Source organism: Phoenix dactylifera, chromosome 11, assembly GCF_009389715.1.
Source record: "Phoenix dactylifera cultivar Barhee BC4 chromosome 11, palm_55x_up_171113_PBpolish2nd_filt_p, whole genome shotgun sequence".
NCBI lineage: Eukaryota > Viridiplantae > Streptophyta > Magnoliopsida > Arecales > Arecaceae > Phoenix > Phoenix dactylifera.
In genome coordinates this window covers 3,330,704-3,350,267 of record NC_052402.1, presented here as the reverse complement: position 1 = coordinate 3,350,267, position 19,564 = coordinate 3,330,704, and the positions used below count along the sequence as shown (strand labels likewise).

At 38.2% G+C, this 19,564-nt stretch overlaps 1 protein-coding gene across 3 annotated transcripts in view; it reads right to left on the bottom strand.

The window, feature by feature from the left end:
* The window catches only part of LOC103720737, a 38,042-nt gene extending 18,790 nt beyond the window's left edge, over positions 1 to 19,252 (bottom strand). The window contains exons 1-17 of one of the 3 annotated variants that reach the window (XM_039131280.1): positions 18,426 to 19,252; positions 16,369 to 16,513; positions 15,234 to 15,506; positions 14,928 to 15,095; positions 14,622 to 14,837; positions 14,257 to 14,351; positions 13,417 to 13,591; positions 11,972 to 12,384; positions 9,415 to 9,538; positions 6,607 to 6,705; positions 6,448 to 6,519; positions 6,054 to 6,191; positions 5,275 to 5,446; positions 4,823 to 5,190; positions 2,479 to 2,927; positions 2,056 to 2,403; positions 615 to 839 (exon numbers count right to left, since the gene is read on the bottom strand). In XM_039131280.1, the coding sequence (XP_038987208.1) occupies positions 615 to 839; positions 2,056 to 2,403; positions 2,479 to 2,927; positions 4,823 to 5,190; positions 5,275 to 5,446; positions 6,054 to 6,191; positions 6,448 to 6,519; positions 6,607 to 6,705; positions 9,415 to 9,538; positions 11,972 to 12,384; positions 13,417 to 13,591; positions 14,257 to 14,351; positions 14,622 to 14,837; positions 14,928 to 15,095; positions 15,234 to 15,506; positions 16,369 to 16,513; positions 18,426 to 19,252 (4,307 nt within the window). The remainder of the gene's footprint in view (positions 1 to 614; positions 840 to 2,055; positions 2,404 to 2,478; positions 2,928 to 4,822; positions 5,191 to 5,274; positions 5,447 to 6,053; positions 6,192 to 6,447; positions 6,520 to 6,606; positions 6,706 to 9,414; positions 9,539 to 11,971; positions 12,385 to 13,416; positions 13,592 to 14,256; positions 14,352 to 14,621; positions 14,838 to 14,927; positions 15,096 to 15,233; positions 15,507 to 16,368; positions 16,514 to 18,425) is intronic. The other 2 variants (XM_008810606.3, XM_008810615.3) reach the window with 2 other exon arrangements.
* Between the last annotated feature and the right edge of the window lie 312 nt (positions 19,253 to 19,564).

Here is a 19,564-nt window from a genome sequence, read left to right as displayed (position 1 = left end):
AGACAGGTTTATTGCCTGGCATCACCTAGGCTATACAATAACCATGTGTAGTTGTGTACAGTATCAATTCAAGATGCAGCAGTTTAACCTGATAATTTGCTGATACTACATAATGGTCAAATATCTGAGAAGCAGAATTATTTAGAATAAATGAGGACACGATGAATTGTCATGGACTCCAAATGATGTTCAAGATGATAGTAAATTAAATTGCAATCACAGCATAAATTAATAAATTTAGGAAAAGAAATAGATATTGCAAAGTTACTTAGCTACCACAAATTCCATGATTCCATCCTGAATTGAATTATTCTTGTCTAATATCAGAACACATGCGGTATCAGTTGACAAGAATAGGCAGACGCATGCGGTATCAGTTGACAAGAATAGGCAGACGCATGCGGTATCAGTTGACAAGAGTAGGCAGATGCATGAGGTATCAGTTGACAAGAATAGGCAGACGCATGAGGTATCAGTTGACAAGTATAGGCAGACATGCATTTCTTGCAATTAGTTAAAAGATGGAATGCACTTCGAAAGGGCAAGTCTGGCACAGTTTATGCAAACTTCTCAGCTAGCAATAAAGCATAACAGCTCATATGAAGTTTACATACTTAAGAGCAAGTCTTGCTGCAAGCTGCTTATCTTTCAGCCGTAAACAGTACTGCCAAGTGGTGCTTCCAAAATTGCGGGCACCATAACCATAGGGTTGTCCACTGACTGGACTATTCTCCTCCCCATGTTCGATAAGTAACTGAAGTAACTGATCAGATGCTCCATCACGTAAGCAGCGATCCGATAGAGCAAGAGCATCCATTAGTTTCCCTTCATCAATTAACCTGTGAAAATGGAAGGAGACAATACTGACCATCACTTCATAGGGCTGCAAACAAAACTGGCCGCTACCTTATATGTTTGCAGATGTGTCTCCACATGCACATGCACACAGACAGATACAGTACAGTATGAGATTTTCGCTAGAATTTACCACAATAAATACAAATACATAGATACATATATATACATACATACATCTACACACACACACACACACACACACACATATATATATATATATGTATATGTATGTATGTGTTCATGCAGTATGAGAGTTTCTCTAACATTGACCAAACAATTTGTGCCTGGTTTGCCTGGAAAGACAAATTCCACTGGTGGCTTGCCTTTGGTTCAGTAAAGATCTGCTAAAAAGTATCGCTCCTAAAACTATGACTTTATCAAGATGTCTCCTGCCACCATGTCTGACATCATTTCCATGACCTGTATCAACCTGAAAAATTGTGCATGTTCTTGTCTGAAATTAAGTTTCTTAACAGGGAGAAAATAGTTGCAATATCACTGTAACATAATTGTCAATTAAGCACATATTAAATCCCCTAGGAGCTAGAACTAATACTTGCAGCCAGCAGGCATAGAATTAAGCCCCACAAGGATGAACTTGAGTCCTTACCTGCTGCCAAACGTGAATGCTATAACATTTTAAGTACTTACTGTCTAATAATTGATGTTTTTTTTGGAAAAAATCTATGTATGTCAGCATAGATGGAGCAGGTTTTTATTTTTTTTTATTACTCTATTCCACCCTTGACTTCTTCCATTAAACAAATTTTGATAGTTCCGTTAACTAACAAATTAACCTCAAAAGCTTAAGCTTATAGGGAAAGGGTCAACAATGTCTATCAAGCTGATCACTCCCACCCCCTCACTTGCAGCCCACACCCTGCAGGTGGAGGGGCAACTAAGTCAAGACAGACAAGAATTGGAATAACTGATATATAATTGAACAAATAACTTAATTGGAGGGGCTTCAAACTCATGATGCCAACAAACTCATGATGGCTAAATGTCAACAATGTATATAAGCTTAACAAGTTCATTTCACAGGTGAAAGCATGGCGAATCATAAATAAACAGTATACATTTAGCCAGAGACAGTCATAACTGAAGGGAATATAACATAATAATTAAGGTAGATATAATGTTAGATGATACTTGAAGCATATATACTTAGTAGAACAAAAGTGAAATCAGACATACCTCTCAACAGCTTTTTCATAGGGTCCTTCATTCTCCCAATCAAACGAAAGGAAAACTGTACGGTCAACTTCAACATTGTCAGGTAATGGGGAATTTCGCATGCAGTCAGAAGCTACATGGCCTTGCATTTTAAATTCTGACATAGTTGAAGTAATTTGGCCACTAACAACTGTGTCATCAACTTCGGATTCAGTATCACTTTCAGGGTCACGTAATCGCTTGAAAGAGACTTTTCCCTCAGGCTTAGCTGCAGGGACCTCGGTATTGCTTTTAGCTGCTATTGCAGACTCAGATACTCTGTGAAGGTTTGACTGCATCTGTATCCATCGGTTCAGTGTTGGAAATCTGCTACAAGTTAGAAAGAGAAGTATGACATAGATATCAATAGTTGAATTACCAGCTTAGAGTAAATAAAGTCCTTACCTCTCTGACTGATCAAGAGCAAACTCATAAAACAATCTCTCAACATCAGGTGCTTGCACCCATGCATCATTTAAAGAATTGGAAGCAGGTGATTCAGTGGCAGTAGATAATATGCTACTACCAAAAACACATGCCAAAACTGCCCTTACTGGTGAAAGTTTAGCCAGGTGTTTCACTATATTCAGCTGAAGAGGGTAAAGAGGATTTGCATGTGCTGCTGGGATTGAACCATATGAACTGCCCTTAGCAAAGGGGACTTTGTTCTCCAAACTCATTTGAGGAAAAGTAGGTAAAACTGGTACGCAGGCCCAACCATGACCAGATCGTGGAGGAAAAACTGGTGGCACAGAAGCTGATATAATTTCATGCACAAAATCTACGCCCATAATATCAGCTACCTTTCCAGCCGCATCAGTGCTTCCCCTCTCAAAGACGAGACGAGTAAGAAGCTGAAGTTAAAGAAAAATGACTTGTTAAGGAACACAAGTCCCAACATTCGCACATTAATCTATAATGATTACGTAAATTTTTTTATTTACAATAAGAAATATTTTGTATAATAACTGACTTAGAAAAATATGAACATGTGCTCAGTGGCACTTTACTGCCTTGACTTTCTCCGCAATTTGAGCATGGAACAAAGATCAGCAGAAGTAGCATTCTTGTTTCCATCCAAACCTTCTTTCTCCATTAACAAATTCAAGACAGAGGTTATTGACCTCTTGCTGGTGGATCAGATAATCTTTACCTTGTTATAATATTATTGTTCATTTGATGTTTTCAGTGAGAAGATAACTTTGAAAATTTTACAAGCCACAGCTTGCATGCGTATGTTCAACTCTGGAGATTCAGATTTGATGTCAAAGGAATTAAGCTTTCTCCAGACTAATCATCAATCAGTGCCTAATATCCAATAGGCATAAATACGTCACCAAGTTGGCGGTTTGTTTATGTTGCAATTAGTAGTTAAGTACCCCCTAAATTACAATAAAAATCAAGATTTAAGAGATAGGGCGTAGAATTCATTTAAACCATGCTAGACCTATGGCTTAAAATGTGCAATGCTGCAGGCACCAACACCAATAATGACTGTACCATAAATACCACAAGGAGCATTTGGTGACAGGATTATGCAACCGAAGCATTACAACACATGTACATGTTTGAGTCTATAACTGGCCTGGCGCAGAAACCAAAGGAGGTCAGGTCTGAAAAGACTAACAAAATTTAATGGTAGACCTGCATAGAGAAAACATTGTTTGAAAAAAAAAATGATAAGGGATAACAGCAGCAACAATCACAAGATAGATGGTACTCATCGTTGCATAATCAATGTCAAACTTTCATTATAGTCAATGTCATAATCCTAAACAAAGCTCTAATCAACTAGATTTTTATCAAACCTCGTCAAGTCATGAAAGCAGGCAATTCTTTTGTATACTGCTTGCAGCAGATGAGAACATTGAGTTTGGGTGTAGTCGAGAGCTTAGAGCTCCTCAACCACTGTTGTTAACCATTCTAGACAAGGAACTATTATCAAGGTTTAAGGGCTAGCTAATCATGAACGACTACAGGAAGAAATTTAATTTTTTATAAGTCATTCATAAGAATGTATAATCAATTGTGCCTAAAAATAAAGACATGACAAGGCAAGACCGCCGTACAGGTGAGACAGGCATACATTGGTAGGAGGCACTGGTGTAACATCAACAGAAAAGAAAATTTTCATAATGGGCATAGGGGAAAACAACATAGAGGATGCTTGCAGTCAAGAGATAAAACTCCATAAGTATTAGGAAAATATTACAGCATTGTTGATAGCAAGCATGGATGAGACCATATGGACCAAGTGCCATCTTATATTCCATGCCAAATATAACACTTCCAACAATCCAACCTACTCTTCTTCATCTCCATGCCAAAACAACACAATTCATTTAATGCTTTTGGAATCTCACATATCTTTCAAGTACAAAGACACTGTCCCTGGTGAACCATTTGCTGTAATAATCTATAACTTCATCAACAAATTCATTTCACTCCATTCCTTTTCATTATCATTTATAGACCCCATCTCTTTATAAAAATGCTATTTTAGAATTCTATAAACCTTCTCCATATCAGTATAAAAACAAATTTGAAAATTACTTGTACAAAACATAATGGGTCTCTTAGAGAAAATATTTATAGGTTTCTCTTGGTTCAACAAAAATAGCATGCCTATAGAAACAAGTCAAGAAATATCAGAATGGCATAAAAATAATATCATAAACAAATATTGCAAATATCTGGACAGGGTTGAAACTAGTAAGAGATGAGAAGGGAAATGTATAGGCTTCCTTACATCTTTTGGCCATTCATATACTAGTGAGAAGAAGTTGAAGTCATGAGTTGTGTCAGTTCCATCAACTATGTCACCAATTGTTGCAATATAGATTATAAAGGTCGAAAGGTATGTAGATGGCTTGGAAGGTACAGGACCAAAAAACCTTTTCCCAGAATCCTTCATATCATAACCAGCAATCTCGGCACCACCTTCACCAGTTGCCAAACCTTTTGATGCTGGTTTGAAAACTTTGAGTCCAAGTCCAACAACTGCACCCTTCTGAGAAATCAAAGGAGTTTTTTTATCATAATAGAAGCCTTCTCCTTTTAGATGATTACTGTCTGCATCTTCATCAGCAACAGCTCTTGCAAGATTATGAAGCTTACCTGAATTTAACAAGAAATACAATATTTGTTATGATGTTAACATTATGGGAGACAGGTAAAAACATGATATACATATGACCTAACATGCGTTCTCAACAATACCACTCAAGAACTGGCGCTTTCCTTTATGAGCATCATCAATCATCTGTTGTAAAATTACAAGAGCACGTTGCCTTTGTCCTTGTCTGTTAGGTTCATTTGACAGAGGTGTAGTCATATCTCCTGCGAGAATTTCTTGAAGGGTTGGAGATTTTTCCTAAAGATAAAGGTGTAAGGTAAAAGTTAATATATGCAGCATTCATCATGAAAGATCACCATAAGTCAGATTTTTGATTCTATAGAGAAGTGATGACACATCATTGTCATCCTAATAAATTTCCTAGGCGTAAAATGAAGACTTGTGAGGGGCTTCATACGACTATACAGACTTCTAGAATGGATAAATTGCAGAACCAGGTATTGGAATGGAGAGGGAGCACAGAGATGGTTAAAATAACTTTTAAAAGAGAAATACAAAAATTCACCTATTTATTGTTTCTCCACTTTCTTAAATTTGAAAAACATTGACAACTATATGAAGGATTTTGAAATTTGTGATTTTGGATGATCCAGCCCTTAATAGGAATCTCTGGCAAAGAAAGGATCCATAGTAGATGGCACAGAGCTGATTCGGTTCCACTGTGGACTACACAAAATGGCAGAACAACACAAATAACAAAATATAAAATAACTTGATTCCTAGAAATTTCCTGAAAAAGGTGCTGAAAAGAAAGTGCCATTAAAAAAGGAGTTTTCTTTAAATAAATGAAGCATATCAGAAAAGAGAGGATCTACCTGCCAGTCTATTAGTTAAAAAAACTAACCTGTTCCAAGAGATCATGCAGGCATTGGAGAACACGTCTTGTTACGGAAATAATTGCAACTTCTTGGATCTGATCCCAATAAACAGAACCCATCTTGGGGGAGCAACCTGGAAATATCTCAGATAGCATACTCCTAGCCTGCACATGCAAATAACTTATAAGAAGATACAAGGAGATTTTTGTGTGCCAACATAGCGAATATTAAAATTACAACAAGGAATTCTGTCCTTCTTGACTGCCAACAGAGACAGTCCCAAGCAGTGCGAATAAAGAACGGCCTAGTAAAAAAGCAAATTTAATGTTCCTGCAATGTTTTTGTCCTTTTTTTGGTACACAATGTTTATATCCTTTGGTGTCCACTTTGACCAGAAGGAAAGATTTAGTTAATACTTGCCTGGTCAAGAAGCAATTTGCACATATCCACAGACCTAGCAGAAGTTGCTGCAACATCAATGCAAAGAAGAATCTGAAAGGAGATATGTCTTTCAGGCTATAATTGCAATTGCAACTAAAAATATGAAAAAATATAGACCACCATCTTTTTAGTACTTACTGCACCTAAAGGACCTAATTGACTACGGAAGGATGAGATATCTAACTTCAGGGCAGCATTTGGAGTTCCCTCTGCAAAACGGGATACTGCATCCTCAACCTGGAAAGAACTATGAGACAAGTTACTTTCCGTAGCAAAACAGTGAAAGTTTCACCCAATCTATCAATTGAAAATCAACATCTCATAAAACAAAGCCAGCATAATGAAAAGAATATATGAAATGAAATGTGTGCATTTAAGCTAATAGCAGTACAGCAGTACAGCATCTTGGGATGCATGGAGCAGCAAGACAATGCAAATGCCTTGAATCGTTACTAGTTCTCGCAGAAGCAGCAAATTTTATTGCATCCTGATTCCTCATCCTTCTTCACCACCATTCTGCCCGTCAAGGGCTAACTTTTTAGTCAGAACAGCAAGCCTTAAGAAGGTTCTCAACCTCAGGTCTCATCCTGCCTCAGAAATTCCAACCCCACTTCTAGCTGGCCTTAATTTGGTCTTCATAAATTCTGAAGACTCCGTTATTTAACTGGTCCTTTATTAATTTGCCAAGCATGCATGTAGGTATCTGACCAATCTCATGCAAAGGCACAATCCAATATGAGCAGGATGAAATAAACCGGCCAAAAAAACAAAAGCCAACCTTCAATAACTTCTGTTTGCTTTCTAGTTCAACCATACCTTTCTTCTGGACTTTAGTTCAATTGAAGCAAGCCACTTTGGGAAAGTATCATAAGATCCTCCATCATGTTAAAACTGTATTCAATCCCAGTAAATGTTTTATTTAGTAAAGCATTCATTGAATGGTCATCGACAAAGGTTGTACAGTTAATTGCCATTTGCATTGGATTGTGACCTGTAGCTTTTAGATTGTGAGTTGTAAATCATGTCTATAAATTAAGTGATTTTCTTTGAAGTAAATTAGATTACTTTTGGAACCAATTATGCTTCTCAAGTGAACCAGCTCCAGACCATTTTCTTGTTAACTAGACTATATAGTACTATGCGCTGCAACTTAGTTCCAATTTTTCTTCCTGGCTGGGTGAGTCCATCAAGTTTACAACAAGCAAACCCAGATTAAACAGCTCAGTTACAGGTTCAAATATAACTCCGTTTTCAATCTTAATCTGATAATTATCTAGAACAGCCCAACATAATGTGGATAATTCAGAATAATTCCCATGCAGTAAGTAAATTAAGTCAAGATGGAGACTTAAACATGTAACACAATCCCGTTATGTCTGACATATTAACCCCAACCCAACTCACTGCAGCAGTATTCTTGGCTCTCAAGAAAATCATTGGCAACATGATACATGCATACCTGCATCGATATTCTTCTATGATTTCTATATACCCAAGCTTGCATTGTCATGTGCTTTTTTATATTTTTGGCAAGACTATGTTGCTTTTTGGTAAGAGTTGTCATGTCTTCTATTAGTACATGTTTGAATATGCAATTAGAGTGTATTGAAATCCAGAAATATATTAATTAAGACCAAGGAACATGAGTGGAGGCAGGAAAGGAGCTAGATGGGCAGAATAATACATCTTATGTTGCTTGTTATTCAAAATGGCATGAAAGCGGAAAAGGAATGAGAGAGGGAGCATTGGAAATAGGTCAACACCATACTTTCTCATTCATTCCTTCTAAGCGACGACATATCCATTGGTTACAACCAAGGTTTGCCGAACCGGCTCCCGGACAACGTGGCAACCGGTTCCAGCTGTTCTCGGGCCGGTACCGACCGGTATGCATGCATACCGATCATGTACGGTCTGGTACGTAATTTTCTTTTTCGCAGTGTGGTGGGAAAGCATGTGGCCGAAAGGGCCACGCGCGTGGAGCAGAGTGCCCGCGCCAAAAAAAAAACCTACCAGTTCGTACCAAACCAGTTTCGATGCGAACCGAATCCTTGATTATAACAAAGTAGTAATAATGCTTCAATTCAAGGAAAGAAAGGACAGTAGCAGTCTGATTGGGTTAGAAGATCAGATCATGAGATGATTATATTGGCATACCTGTAATTAAGAAGGCATATAACTGAGATTATCTTTTATTGATGTGGTTGTATTTATTTGTATAAATGAGCATATCATATAATGGCATTTGAAATAATCAAAGGATCACAATAAGTTGTGATTTTAAGGGCAAAAAGTTACAATTCAATACAGATGCAGTAGAAATTCTATATGCATTTTAAGGAACCAAGAATTCTAAATAACCAGGATTGAATAAATTTCTAAACAGAGAATTTTCATTTTTTTTCATTATCCTTCCCAATCTTTGACCTTAAATTATCATAATAGCCAAGGTGGTCACTATATACAGCTATCTTATCACTTCTTATGACATTCAACATACAAATGAATTTTAAATCATAAAGAGTTATACATGTATTAAATTGTTGTAGGTCAGACAAGACGAATCAAGATCGATCATTTTCTACAGAAGACACTATTTTTTTTCTAACTTGCAAAGGTTTAGTAGGATGAGCACAAACTAAACATAGTCATATGGCAGAAGTAAATGCATATCTATAGTCAAACACTATTCAAGGCAACTGTTAAATAATAACGCACTTATTACTATAGTATATCCTCCAAAATCCTACTTCGCAGAGCTTGCTAATTGTGTCTGGAGATAAAATTATGGTTTGATTTAAGAAAGTCAAATTTTGAAATTAACTATAAAGTGAATAAGCACCTATAGAAATTTATTTAGCCAAGAACATTATAAATAGCTGCACATGAAGGGCTTACATTCTAACATTGACACAGACAATGGGGTTGCAAGTTGAGGAACAATACCGATGCTCTTCTGAAAGCACCAGCTACCCATTCAGCAAGTTCGAGAGCTGCTTTATCTTCTGGAGGCAAAGAAAACCGGTTAACAGCTTCTTCCCCTATGTCATACTTTGCCCTTTGCATGCAACTGCTCGATGAATATAATAGAAAATCAACATCATCAGAAAAATCTGGAACAAAGAACAAATATGAATCCAAAATTTCTTCTCAATAACATATTAATATATATAGGAAACAATTACCATATTATTTAGGGATTAAAGACAAACATATAATAAATCAAGCCCTCTATCCTAATCATGGTATGCCGTAACGTATCGGACATACCGTACCATATCAGTACGGGTACTGGTACCGGTACGGGTACGGGTACCGGTACCGGTACGCGGTACCGGTACGAGTGGTGTACCGACCCTCGGTACGTCAAAAAAACTCTGTATCATACCGTACCAATTCTATGCTAGTGTGGCACCGGTACAGGGTTCGGTACTGGTACGGCGAACCTTGGTCCTAATAATAGGGAGATGTAATGTATCAGAAAAAAATCAATATGACCAGAAATAACTCGTTTCTGATAATAAAAAACAAGAAGTGAGCTGATATTTTGAATCTTGGAGTCCTCATCTATATGGCAATGTGTTTCCACAAATGGTAGTTATTATTAGACTAAGTCAAACATTTTTGGCCCTTGTCACTCAAGTGAGGATCTTCTATGCAGGATCACTAGAAATGCACTCAAAATCAGACGGATTGCTGATATCCAAACAATTATGAAAACTAATGTTTGTATTGCTAGAGCAGTGTTGTGAATATTACTCCAACCTCCAGCTATTTGCATTCGGTTCCAAGGTCCTTGTGTGGAGAACCACATTTCACAAGCTAAAACTAAAGCAGTACATGCTCCAGTTTTTATTTTTCAACAGCAGATAAAACAATATCCATTAAGAAGGCTACTATCAGCAAGTCCTGCGAGCTGTTCTTTATAGTCATTAGGCATTGTTTTGTCCTTTCAAGAGGTTCCGTTCATTGAATAGCAGGACACATTTGCATGGTGATTTAAGGTGTTCATAGGGTGCCATGTCCTTTAGAGAGCTAACGCTATAATACATCAGAATTCTAGTTCCACTTGGCTAAAGCTAGTTGAAGTGGTCAAAAAGTGTTCAAATCCTAGCCAACTTTCTATAAGAAGCTAACAGATATTTGCTATCAACAAAAACAAGAAGGCATTTGCTGGAAAAGAAGTGAGTTACATCAGGGAAAAGATACTGCAAACAATGGGATAAAGGAGCAAGAGTGCTCTATAAATGATGTACGGTATCATCTCTAGCACCCTCCACTAAGGCCATGAGTAATGAGCAATGATGTTTTTCTTTATGTTAACTGGGTTGTGAATTCAAGGTTCTAAGTATCGGGAGGACGGGGGGGTGTCCGGGCCACCCATTCCATTCCTGTGAGAAAACGAGACTGGGACAGGGTCCGGACTCCGAAACTCATCAATGCGGGGAAAGAAGAAGAAAAATATGGAAAGAAAGAGGAAGGAAAGATGAAGAAAAGGAAAAGTGAAAGGAAAGAAGAAGAAAAAGGAAAGAAACTTGGGAAGGGAGAAGAAAAGAATGAAAGGAAGGAAAGAAGGAAGAAAGGAATGAGAGAAGAAGAAAAAGGAAAGAAAGAAAGACGCAAGGGGAGGGATAAGAAAAAGAAGATGAAAAAGGAAAGGTAAGGAAAAAGAGAGGAAAGAGGGAAGAAAGGAAAGAAAGAAGAAAAAGAAAAAGAAAGAAAAGGAAAGGAAAGAAGGGGAGAGAGACAGAGAGTACCTACTGAACTCTCGACTGAGATTGGAGTCGGGATGCGGCGGGATAGAGGGGCATCCCGGTTTCTCCCACAAGATTTAAAACCTTGGTTGTGATATATGTTGCCATAATTATATTAGGGAAAAGATACTGCAAACTATCAACTCTAGCATCCACCGGAAACATGAGCAAAGAGATGGTTTGCATGCTACATGGGTTTGATATGGGTTGTGACATGGGTTGACATAGTGCAGGAGGAGAAGAAATGTTGGAGTTCATTTGGAGTCGTAACATCTATTGCAAGTCCATAAGTGATGCTACTTCAGCCAATACCGAGTGACAGTGTAGTCATTTCTTCTCCTCTAACCAGATATACCAACCTTCACCTCCAAGTACATCAGCCTGATTAGTGGTGCTTCTCCGACCTTGTATGCCACCTTGAGCTAAAATTGAAGTAGAACATTTCTGGCCATGCATGCCATGGAGTACTTATTTCATGACCATGGAACATTATTAGCCCAACAAAAAAACATCACAAATGACTTCCAAATAATAGATGTTGCAAGAGAACAAAAGCAGGGGGGGAACAAAAAGCTACCAAAGGATCATTTTACTGAAAATTTTGATGTAATATGAATATACTATTAATAAAAAATCAACTATAAAGTTCCTGCATATAAAATCTAAAACCGATTTTGTGAGGCACAATTAGAACAATGTGATGAACGACAAAAAAATAAGTTATGAAATGCAAGTCTCAACAAACTCACAGATTTAACAATTTGGAAGGAGCAGCACGTAAAATAACCAAGGCCTCCTTCCAACTCCATTGTTGTCCAGATAAAGGTTGAAGGCGCTGCAAAATGGACAAGCGCCATTCCCAGTCTTCGATAAAATGTTTAGCATTAGATAGTCTCCATTCTAAAGCCTGTCTTGCTGCAGTTGCCAGACCACTATTCAATGTGGGCTCTACTTCAGGGACAATTTCTGGCAGATTGCGGTGCAATATAGCAAGTAGCAGCTCAGTAAAAGCTACCACCACCTGGTTTCCACCTTCACGTGAAGAACTATGATCAAGCTGCTCCCAAGAGACAGAAGAGCTTTGGGACGAGGCAGATTGTGTCAAATCAACAGATATTTCTTCCAACAGTAATAGTAATGTTACAATGCTAACCATGAATATCTGCATTGGGAACAGATAAACAGCAAAGTTAATTTGTTTAAGCAAACAAATAAGACTTGAGAGAGACGGATGTATTAGTAGAAACAGAAAACATTGAAAAGAATTAATACAACATTAACGCAAGGCAGATTTTTTACCGAAACTGTAATGGAGAAGTTGTGTCCCAGCTATCTGCGTGGATTTTATAAATCATTTTTTGCTATTTATTCCTATCAAGAGATACATTTTCTAACAACATTTTTTGTCTTCATCAGAATGCTACTTTAGTCTATTTCTGTCATATCATCAGCATATAATATACACCATGACACCTTGTAAATCCTAATGCAGTACAGGAAAGAAGAGAAAATATTTTCCATTTTTTGAATTACCATAATACCCCTAATTAGATTTCTTCATTGGACAGTTTTCCCACTCTTAGTCTCGGGAAACTCTTTCTAATACGAGGCATGTCATCACTAGGATTCCATTCTAATTCCAGCCCAAAGAATCTCTTTTTACTTAAAACCCTAATCCTAAAAACTTTTGATAAATTTGTCAGATTGTTTTTCAACATTCTGATTTTTATCTCTAGATGAATCATTCTCAAATGCTGAACTTGTGAGTATGCTAATGCTAAGAATAAAGTGAGGCACATGCTAGTATGAAAAGTCAGTCTATCCATGACAACCTGAAAGAGATACGGATTAGAACAAATGCTTGGTGTAGGCATTCTACAGTTAGGCATATGGTAAATGCATATCATTGACTAAAATACAATGATATTCTTCTTCCAAACATGCATGAGTGTGGTTATCTCACTATGCAAGAAAAGAAGAGACAAGAACAACCAAAATTAGAATAAAGATGAGACCAAGCTAATTGTCTCCATTTTCAAATACATTCAAGCGCTGCTATTCTATTTGCAAGCTAAACATTAATTTTGTGCCAAGAAAACAATGGATAACAATATTAGGAGAAAAGAAACCACAGCTTTAGGATACATAAAATGAATAGTAGGGCTACAACATAATTGAAAAGGAACTTACTCACCTTGCGAGGAGCATTACTGATAGATTCCATATGATTTTGCATGTCTTTCAAGTATGACATAGCTATACGTGATTGATTGTCAAGTTCACTGCCGACACTTTGCTCCATGGATCCTAGAGCAAAGACAGCCGACTCAAGAGCATACCGCATGTGCATAAGTTCAATATCTTGCATTCTGCCATTTACATTATGCTAACATTTAAGAACCTCAGCAAGTGACAGATAAAATCAGGAATGTTAGTGCACCCTCAGATGAAAGCTTAGCAACTAATGTTCACTGACCAGTTTTGAAGAGTAAGCACTAATTACTAAGTAGTAATAACAAGTACAGAATTTGAGTTCGAACCTATCCATGTTTGCTTATTTGCAAACCAGGAAAAAGGTACTAGTATGGTATTGAGGTTCAGTACTATGCAAGGGCCAAATTGGCTTGTACCGAGCGAAACTAACTGGTTCCGCTTGGTTTCATGTTGTACTGCCCCGTACCATCCGGTTTCGGATGGTACCATGGCTGGGTAAGAGAGAAGGTCTCCTGTCCTTATATTAGTAAAAGAGCCATATCGTACCATACCAGGTGTATTGTACTATATTAGTAAGATACTAACACAATACCTAGTACTGGTACAACAAACCTTGTCTAGTACCTTTGCATATAGAAGGTAGATAGTGCAACTAAAGCAAGCTAAGTAGGCCAAGGATGGGTCTTAAGGTCATATCACAATTTCAACATAGCCCAAGTTAAAATCCATCATATCAATTTCCATGAAACTGTGTTGTAAGCAAAATACACATATGTAGTGTTGGTATTCAACAAAGGCCAAAGCATGTAGAGATTTGCACCTCTTCCAGGCAGCAGATGTTGAAGCGATAGGCTGCATGCTAATAAGCTTGATTGCATCTTGAAATTTTATCCCAGGAACTACGTCGAACAAGACCTTTAAGAAAATTATGATGTCAAATTCATTTACAAATCCACTGTCTGATAGCCATGTCATGTTACAACTAAATCTTCAACAACAACAAAAAAAAAAAAGGAACATATTACTAAGACAGTTACCCCAACAAATGTAATAAGGGCAAAGCTAAGAATACAACCATAATTATCCTCAAATAACAATTAGACTGTGAAGTGTGAACTAAACTCATCAAACTGATTTTCGTATGAAGTTCTCTACAGGGTTCCATATGTGAAAGCGCATACTTACCCTCATAGGAGTTTGAACAGCTAGTCGCTCGAGTATGAAGTTCTCTACAAAAGGGTCTAAAACTTCAGGCTCATGTTCATCTACAGCTTGCTTATTTTGAGAAAAAAGCAAGGAGTTCCTCAGATTCCAGGACTGCCCAGAATTCACACAAGCAACAAAGAAAGAAAGATCCAGGTGAAAGCATAAGAGATCGCAAAGGTACTCCACGCATGATATCTGTCAATAAAAGTTGCCACATGAAACTGGAAATAAAGCAATTTAGCAAAAGATCACAGTCCAAAAATACTAACATATAAAGAAGATTACCTCGTCAGACTGTTTCTCATAAAGAGGAAATTCTTCCAGCCTCAGGACCTGTGACTTACTTGTCCACAACAGCTTCATCAACTTTCTTCTTGCTGCTGTCTTACCAGACAACAGATCCCACCCTAAGACAGCTACCAGCGGCTGAAGAAGGGGAAACAGTGAAAGAATCTACATACAGTCACTTGCCCTCAGTTAGTGATAGAATAGGTTAAAGCAAGTTAAAAGACTAAATTGTTATGGCAAGAACTTAATCCAAGAAAATGGAGAAAAAATGTAGCGCAGATATACAAGGAACATCCCACATACATCACTAGCCTCTTGAAGTTGTTCCCTCCTAATAGCAGACAAAGCTGTATCCATAATACATTCCAGGACATGTGTTCCAGATATTCGTGCATAGTGGTACAGGTCTCTCATGCAAGATCTGGCTGCAATGCTTGAAGCAGTTTTGCCTTCTAAATTAGGAACATTTTCCAAGGCTAGTGTTGTCAGATACTTCTTAAGAGGCAGAGGGATCCCATCAGCATCAGAAACTCTGTGCTGTTCAATTTCCTGACAAAACGCTTCATCATGAATGACCTGGTAGATAAAAAAACAAGAAGTTAAAAAATAATGTTCTATTCAAGATATAATGTGTTCATATAAATTTCAGATGCCATATGATGCAAAACCATAATTAGCTCCAAAAGAGGACCAGTCAAGTGGACTAGTCTCCGTAAAGCAAAAGACATCACAACAACGAAACCCCATCTCCCAGCCACAATTAGTTCTTTAGTCTTTTTTACCCACTACCCCCTGTAGCAAGTTCAGACTAATTTCCTCGTCTTCTTCATCTTTTTGGAAGTTGAGATTAATGCAACAGTGCAGTTAATCCAGAACATCTAGACTTTAAGTGCCACAGCTGCCGATGATATACATATATATGTATGTATGTATGTAACAAGCTTAGAACCTCAATTCCAAGAAGGAATTTTAGAATTACAAACCAATGTTAGCATGAGGTAAATATCTGATTTTGTGCATCAAGCTATCAGCAATGAAGCAAGAAAGAATTTCATAATAGGAAATAAAGGGTTGGTGCAGCCCAATTTTATAACTGCGTTGAGGGTTCTCAGTTATGATTACTACACACGGAAGTTCATCCAAGATAACCAATGACATGGCACTTAAGCAAGACCATTTTGGGTTGTACAAACAAGAACTGATAGAAGATGGTAACTTCAGTGCATAATTTTATAAATTAGAAGTAAAAGCTAACAATTGTAAACTTTGGGAAGGTTTTTCAAAATTTTGAAGGAAAAAAAACCTTCAGGAGAACATAGAAAGATTACACAAAATTTTGCAAGCATCAAGACAAGATATATTGTCAGATGTTACAAGCTAACTAGATACTGCAGGATGTAACAATCTAGTGAACATGATTAACAGCAGAATTCATCACCTGAATCATCTGCACGAGCTGTATGCAACTGGATGAAAGAGCTTCAGCATACATCATCATCATTCTATTTTGTGCATCCAACCAAGTTTCTCCATAATAAGTATTTTGAGACCGAGCCTTCTTGATAAGAACTTGCATCGCCATCCTATAATGGAAAAACACTTTACAAGTTAATGGTAGGATATAGCATGTGAGTTCCTATACATCTTGCCAAGCAGCAGATTAAGAAGAAGAGATTGGCTCCAGCAAAGTACCAAATAGGTTCAAGAAATATGGAAACATCTAATAAGTTTCTCCGACATCATAAACCATACTTTACTTGATAACTTTGTCAATGCCAAACTGTATTCTACTTGCATAGCTTTGTTGATGCCGGAGCACCTCGGACCCACTTGCTAGACAAGTGGGGTTGAGCCAAAACCGGACACAAGATTGGACTACATGGGTCATGGGACCGTGCCGGGCGCACATGCCTGCCACATGGGTTATGGATCCTGTATGCACGGGTCACAGCTCCCATACGCACTGGTTTTGGAACCCAACCAAAGTTTTGTCTTGTCGGAAAAGTTTAATGTTAGTTAATTTTACAAAGTTATGATTTTTGAGAACTTTTTTTTTTGAGAACTTTTGATGTCATTGGGAAAGTTAGTAGTTAAGGTTCTTTGAGTTAGAATAGAATTTGGAATTCCACATTGGAAAGTTGAAGAAAAGAGTCCTTTTATAGTATTTATAAATACTCCCACCGGGGCTCCTCTTATGATCTCCTATGTGAATTGTTCTTGCTTTCTATCTATTCTCTCTCTGCTCCCTTTTGGTGGATTCCTAAGGTTTATGACTGAGTATGTGAGAGTTGTATGCTTGGAGTGACCAGCCAATGGGGCATTTTCGACCTTAGAAGAAAGTGATCCGTCCCTACTACTTTTGCAACTACCTTCCATCTGTTCTAACACCTTGTCCCATACATGCCGTAATGGGGTTTCTACCTCGTCATAATCGGTTGCATCGACATATCCTCCCTCCTTTGAGTTTTCAGCCCAACACCTCTCAGCATCATTTGTCAATCACTAAATGACACAGAACCTAGAGACAGGCATGTGACAACATTATATCTTGATACATTCCATGATTTATTACAGGGGAACTCTAAAAGTAGAAAGTATGGATAGCCAGTTTATGGTAGTATAGAACAACAGATTACATAAAAAACCTCTTGAGCCATAATAAAAATAAGTCCTTGAAACGATTAGGATAATGAAATACAAGAAGAAGAAAAGAAAAACATCAGTAATATTACACTTTTCTCAAGATGTAATACGGTTTTGACTGACTATATCTTACTGTATATGTTGGATTTTTTTTTTCTGAAGTCAAAAACCAATATATTCTACAAATACAAAATTCAGAATTTGAAAAATGACCTTTAATAACTTCAGACAGAAAGACCTAAACCAAAGTATAGTTCATTCCTTGTATTGATTTAATCTTCTAAACAAACATGTATCAAAATCTTTTCTTTTTTTTGTTCCTATGAGTGATGTCAGTGCAAAACTTGCATATGGTTTAATTGTGGTAAGAATGCATCTGACTTGATCCTGATGCATACATCATGTATTGCAACTACTCTCTCTCATGCCTCAATCTTAAAGCAACTTTAAAGCGACAGATTTAGTGGTCTAAAATCCTCTGTCAGCTTCTAACAATGAAAAGTAAAATTGAAGAATAAATATCAAATCTGCGGCAATCAATGTTAAAAATATCAGATCATATATGTTATACACCACAGGAAAATTTAATACAACACATTTTGAACAAGCTGGCTAAGCAACAGGACAGATAACTAGAATTCAAGATTACCAGGCTAACTATGACCTATCAAAAGCTAAACACTTGATCACCCAACTCACTTCTGCAGATTGGGAGAGGGGGGGAGTATAGCAATGCTGAAAACAAAGTAATATCTAGAAAAAGCCTTGAAGTAGAGATTGTACTGCAGTAAAAATTGAAGTTAAGAAACATTTAAACTACTTTGACATAAATGACTTTTTTGAACGACTTACTTATACTCGGTCTCCTCGACTCCATAACCTTGATGAAGAAAACGGAGGTGAGAAAAGGCTCCATCCAAATCATCCGTCTCTGCGGCTTCCTTCAAAGCATCCAAATGTGCCATCTGAACACTCCGCTGTATCCGACCAAGAACCTCCAACTCCTCAAGAGTCGAACTTAAGCTGCCCATGGCTTCCGTTCGGACACTGATCGCCAATTCTGAATCATAGGGTCGGGATGGGTGGGCTTGCCTCTGAATGTTCCCACACAGGGCATCAAGAACTTCCGCGTTATCAAGAAAAATCCTCCACAGACCCCTCAATTCAACTTCAGACACCAAAGAACCCTCATCAAGAACCTCGACATCACGCTCTGTATCGCCCTTCAATCTCCAAACACCTAAACCTAATATCTTGTTCAAGATCAGTACAGAATCTTTATTTACATCAGGGGTTTCCCCTTTCTCATCAACATCCGGATCCCGAGATCGGTTCTTCAAGATTTCGGAGACTTTCGACAAGATAAGTTGGATCAAGAGAAGGAACTCAGCCTTGACGCCAAGAATCTCGGGATCGAATCTCCATATCGAGGCCGAATCGTCGAATTTGATCAGCTCTAAGGCGGAAAGCCATGCGAGTTGGGAAGGAGAACTACAGGTGCTCGACCAAAGGACGCCGTCGATCCTTCCACCTTTCGAGACGATGGCCCGGAGAATTTCTAGAGCGAGATCCGGATTCCGCTTCCGGAGGCTGAGGAGCGACGCGCGGAGCGCTTCGAACTGGCCGAGGAAGAGGTGATTCGCGACAACTCGAGAGAGAATGGCGATCTCCTTCTCCATTGTCGCGACGATGATAGAGATCAAGGAAAAACTAGGGTTAGGGTTTTATAGGGGAAAAGAAGAACGACTCCATGGTCGCTTAGAGCTCTCTTTTACGCTTTTCTTGGAGCGCACCGGCGGCGGAGGGGGAAAACGGGGACGTACGGCGGTGGGGAGGGGAATTGGGGATTTTATAGGCACCGGATGGTTCCGGATTCGCGTCGGCTGTCCCGCGGGACAATATAGCGGTTGTTGCTTACTGGAGACGCGTCACGCGTGTTGCGGCATCGCACGGGTAGTTTTATGCCGGCGGTTGCCCCAGCACGCGCATCA